This window comes from Lygodium microphyllum, chromosome 17 (genome assembly GCF_053477565.2).
Source record: "Lygodium microphyllum isolate KBCC chromosome 17, Lygodium_microphyllum_v1.1.10, whole genome shotgun sequence".
Classification (NCBI taxonomy): Eukaryota; Viridiplantae; Streptophyta; class Polypodiopsida; order Schizaeales; family Lygodiaceae; genus Lygodium; species Lygodium microphyllum.
The window spans coordinates 29,187,238-29,192,882 of record NC_141151.1 but is presented as its reverse complement, the minus strand read 5'-3'; the positions used below and the strand labels follow the sequence as shown (position 1 = coordinate 29,192,882).

The window sequence follows — 5,645 nt, the reverse complement described above, 5'->3', positions numbered from 1 at the left end:
AAGTTCTTCACAATTGATATCCTAGCAATTCATGCTTTAGCTAGTAACCATATTAAAATTTTAAAAGAAATGCTTTACATGATAAAACAATCTCAATTAAGATATGTGACTTGTGCCAACAAGAGATGGAAGGCTACTACATTCAAGAAAAATGTTTTTGGCTTTGTATTGAAAATATGAGATTAAATTCCATTAAAAGGTATCCTAAAATTAAATAAATCCAATATATTACAAGCCATTTCATATAGTAAACAACATCAATGACAAAGCATTCAAATTGGGCATTCCTCCTCATTGGCAAATTCATTCCATAATGATCTATTAAAAAATCCTTCAACGATACACAACCTATGACTCTAATCGCAAATGATCCTCCATTACTATAGGAAGATACCAAAATCATAGTACCGAAAGTTATCTCTAACCATGACTAGTCCATATTAGAAGAAGCCCATCAACCTACTATTGGTCCGGTTCAAGTAGACTTTCAAACTAGAATGCATGCACATGCACCTTAGATTACACATAATACTAATTGCTTGTGCCCATAGAGTAAATATCATAATCAACATGACAATCAACAAGTCTAATGATCAAGTTTATAGGGAGTTTGAATAGCTTTTTGCAATTGAGATGATCCAACCATGTCCAAGTAATTGGTTTATCCAAGGTAGTATGATACCTTTTTTTTTTTTTAACGAATCTATACCTCTACTTTTAGCCACTTTAATCAAAAAATAATTCTAAAAGGTATGCTACATGAGGGTATAGTTGGAAGTCTTGACTTAATGGCCATTTTAGGTCCATGTACTTGCACAAGTAAGATGATGGACACTCAAAGATATGCATTAACATTTGCTTTATGAGATTGGCAAAAAAAGTAAAAAGATACAAATATTTAAACTTTTGACTAGGCAAGAACAAACTCATGATAGAAGATAAAAGGGCACTAGGTCCCTTGGTAGGACCTTGCCAATTAGCCTTTCACAGCCCACCAACATGAGAAATGTTAGCACTGTCATCATCATGTGTTTGAAGTGTGTTTCTATACTTTCTCAATAGCTGCCACTGTAAATGGTGAGAGTGACTCTTTGAAACACTGCACACATGAGGGCTCATAATTTGTTTATGGGTGCTGCCTTTTTTATTATCTCATGAAGCTAAGGCTACTAAGGAAATATATTATAAAGGTCACTTTGCCGTGATACCTCTGATATGGAGATGTTTGATTGGTCTGCAAACAGATACATTCAAAAACCACTCTATTAAAGGAGATCACTACCCCATTAGTACCGGGTAACTGGGCTCATTCCTCTCTCCATGTACCCACACCAGTAAGCCTTCACAATGAAGGTAGCATTAAAATGAGACTCAATTTGTATAACAAACAGTCTCATTTCATTCAAAGCTTTAATATAGTCAATATCTTTTGTTTGCAAGCATAATCAAAGGGGTAATAATAAGCAAACAAAAACTCCAAATAAGCGCCCCAAAAAAGGGCAATCCAACCTTCTTATGTACATTACAATCCTACTCCATATCACAATTTTGATGGGTCCACCAGCCTATCATTTTGCACAGTAGTCAGTACTCTGAATGGAGATGCATGGTGTCAGTAAATCATGCTTGCTGATTAATTTGTATGACAGAAAGTATCTCTTCATTCAAAGCTTTGATAATCCATATCTTTTGTTTGCAAGCATAATTAAATGGGTAATTGTGAGCAAACAAAACTTCAAACAAGCTGTTTAACAAGCGGAAAACCCCCTAAGACCGCAATTCAACCTTCTTATGTACATTACAATCCTTCATATCACCATTTTGATGAGTCCACCAGCCTATCATTTTGCACAGTAGTCAGTACTCTGAACGGAAGTGCATGGTGTCAGTAGAGCATGCTTGCTGATTAAAAAGAGAACTAACAGTCACTATGTCGAGCTACTTTATATAAATGAAAATGCTATCCATGTAGCGGTGCATGAGACAATTTGCAATATTGCTCTGCACTTTCAGATAAGAATAATTATAATCCCTTAATCCCAAACATCAGCATCCATGTAATCTTAGCAAAGACGACAAATTTTTATGCTCAGAACACACTTCCATTGTAACATCCTATGTTACAGAATACAATCAACTTGCAAGACAGTGGATCCTGCTTAGCTAGGAATTCACATCCTTATAATTTATGTATACAATAGTAATGGGCAGGACACTATGAATCTTGACTGAACTTAGTAATGCCTTTGTGATTAACTTTCCTCAAAGAACTTTTGTGCTGCCACTCCACTCGGAGAGAAGACCAGAACCATGATCAGACTCTTCAGATGACAGAGCGGTCATGCCTTCAAACTCCTGAGAAGATTCAAGGGCAGATGCGATGGCACTCTCCAAAGCCATGAGGTGGAGGTGTACAGGATGGCGAGCAACTCGATATGCCAAGAGCTTGTGGCTGATGGAGGATGTGTCGAAGCAGTGGATTTGCCCAGCTGATGAGATGAGCCATGGTGTTACCTTCTCGCCTGCTAGACGTGCAACCACTAGCAGCTTCTGTGAGGCCTGGGCTGCCATTAGGAGGTCCCGCAGCCCAGCACGGTCCGCACAAGTCCCTTCTTCCACCATGGACACATGACAGAAACCCTATTTTTTGCCAAGTTTATCAGAACATGCTTAAGTGAAGACATCAAACACCTTTTTAAAGTGAGAATTGAAAACTTTACCTCCTCTGTTCTGCTGATGCCCACCCCCAACCGAGTCTCATCTTTTTCAGGCATTAATGTTATAGAAACTTCTGCAAAGTTTGGCACGTACCACACTCTCACAGCCCTCACAACACCTATATCAATGCCATGATAGTCCTCAAAGCCATAGATGCCAGCATTCACTATGCTTGCTAGGTTTCCACTTGAGCTTGCACTCACACTCCTGCTTGACGCTTCTTGCCCAGACACCTGCTACAACAATCTCATAAGTCACCTAGAGAATATGTGGAGGTTTTTGCTAGTCTGCACACAGTACTCACATAATGCACATTGACTGAGAGCATTAAACAGGCATCTTGAAATCATAATGATGGTGGACCTTTGTGAGTAGTGGCTCTGTCTGGATGTTAAGAAAATTTATAGGTACTCCCGAAATTTGGGAAGCCCATAACCATGCCATGGCTCGTGCAACTGTGTCCTCCAAATTATTGTACTGAGGTAAACCAGAAGTCTCAGGTGCATAAGGAACAACCAACATAGAGTAGATCATGCCAACTCCCCCAGGATGAACTTGCTTCATCTTCTCCTCCCACTGATAAGAAACCGATATCTCTGACAACTGTGTGACTGCCAAATGTGATGCTAGACGTGCACACCACAGCTCTGCAATTAGATTCAACAAAAAAACATAAAAGATTGTACAGGGTCAGAATCCTAGAAAGTAACACAAGGCAATGTCCCCTTTGAGCATGAACAGTGTGTATGACATGATTGCAGTAAAAATGATAAGGCAGGAAAAACAAACATGTGATGTACAGACTCATGTGTCCTTAAAATGAAAAAAGAGGCTATGGAGTGCTGCTCACTATACAGGCAGGCTCGTAAAGCATGAGAGACATGCCTTCCAGAGCCAAGCACTCTTCCTCACTCGAATCCACAAAGATCACCACATGGCTTGGGTCAGTAAGTGATCTCAAAGCATATTGTTTCTTCTTCAGCATTGTTGAATCCTCCAGCACAATTAAGGCTCTCATGGTGACCATCCTCTGTGGTCCTCTCCTAACTTTGATGCCTAGAAGAGTTTGTCCTGCACTGTGCAGCCGGCGAAGCTCCCGCTGAAGGCCGGCTTTACCACCTGCGAATGGTGCACTTAAGTGCAAGTCATCTGATGCAACAAGCACCTGTTCAACTATATCTCCAGGGAGGAGCTTGTCTTCGCTCAGATCCCCAGACTTACCAGAGCTGTTTACCACTTTGACGGTCACAACAGATCTGCTTGATGCTTTACCCTTCCCTTCTGGTGAGGGTGACAGGGAAAGCGAGGTGCGCCTTATCTTCGACATGCACACTTTCTGAGGTCTTTGAGAATGTGGTATTTCTCTGATATTTCTGAGTGTTTTCTTTCTCCTGTCTTTCTGAGTGATCTCTTACTTGTCCTTCTCACTTCTTCCACTCTCTTTAATCGAAAGAATCTCCTTACTCTTCTAGGTCTCAACTCCTGCTGTCATCTGAATCAAGAAACCCCTGCTTTTGATTAAAAGATTCTTCTTCTGACTCTTCTAGGTTTCACATTCTTGCTGCCCTCAGGCTTGATTCAGTGATCAAAACCCCAATCTTTGAGTAAAAATTTCTTCTTCTGACTATCCTAGGTTTTACATTCCTGCTATCTCGAGACTTGATTCGAAGATCAAACCCCCAGCTGACAATGAAGTCCCGAGATGAAGTCCTCTCTCCTTTTGTGCTTTTACCCTTGCCTGACCAGCCATTGAAGCCTCAGGCTTGAACATTGCTCGGTCAAAAGCCAAAGAGGACCTCCGTGTTAGAAACTAGCACGCCATGCGTTCGAGATTGCAGGTACAGTGACCGAGGCCGGTGCAGCAGAATAGATTCCCAGCTTCGGCAATCCATCATGACGGGAAGAAATCCAACTGCTTTGTTGAAATTCGTGGAAAGGAGAAGGTGGGTCAAGCCCCTCGCCGCGGCTGCATCCATGGAGGAAGACGGTCTCCATCGCAGGGCCACCCCCCACTTGTGAGATTCACACGGAGTCAAGCATTCAAACGATAAAATAAAAGAAAATTCTCTGGGGCCCGTATGACTCATGAGTCTTCTCATTGTGTATCTTTCTTGTCATAATAGAGGATTCAGAATCACAGAAAAAAATCTCAGTGGTTCCCATGTCGCGCGCGGACCCAAGACGGTGTTCGTGCTGAGGTGACCCAAAGTTATGGCCGCCCGAACTAAATTTAACAATCAGGGTGGATTCGGACGAGGCAAACGGCTTAGTATAACCTTGTCACTATAACTACTTGCATGTGACATTGTGGGTCAGAAATGATGGAGAACAAGATGCATTCTTAAGCCCGCCAAGCATGGGGAACTCTGTGTTGGGCTACTGCCTATTGTATTGATAAGTCTCAAGTCGCAAGTCATGGATGGGAATGTCTATTTCACTGCTAGTAACACTACAGAGAGCAAGGGCCACCATGCATAACAAGGGGTTTCGTTCAGTTCAGGGGTAACACAATGAAACTTTTTATGCAAAAGAGGATGGTTGCAAGACATTTGTATAAGGAATGTTGCAACATGTTGGCAATCTTACAACTCTACATGCGATAATTGTTTCTATTGGAAGTGTTACTAGGCCTAGTAATGAATACCATTAGATGTAAGGAGTGTTATAGGGAGTCCACTATCTCTGATGTTGCAAGAGGATCATAACTGATTAAGTTCATGAACAATTTGTCATATTGCAATAGTTTTATAAACTAGAAGTTCTTGGGCTAATAATATTGCTAAGCTTAGAGCTAAAACCTACTTAAATGGAGGCAAGGGTCACTATAGTCAAGTGGTTGCTAACTGTTGCTAGGGTTATTAAAGAAAAGGTACAAAGAATGTGCAGTGGATGTGCATTTCTAATCTTGTAATAGTTTATAAACGTTG

At 41.0% G+C, this 5,645-nt stretch overlaps 1 protein-coding gene across 1 annotated transcript; it reads right to left on the bottom strand.

Annotated features, from left to right (window-relative positions):
* Positions 1–1,986: 1,986 nt before the first annotated feature.
* LOC148021734 (uncharacterized) lies at positions 1,987–4,761 on the bottom strand. The gene is made up of 4 exons (XM_087697251.1): positions 3,604–4,761; positions 3,082–3,365; positions 2,721–2,951; positions 1,987–2,640 (listed from the first exon to the last, which is right to left on the bottom strand). The coding sequence occupies exons 1-4, from the start codon at positions 4,043–4,045 to the stop codon at positions 2,263–2,265; spliced, it is 1,335 nt and encodes a 444-aa protein (XP_087553377.1). The 5' UTR covers positions 4,046–4,761; the 3' UTR covers positions 1,987–2,262.
* Positions 4,762–5,645: the final 884 nt, after the last annotated feature.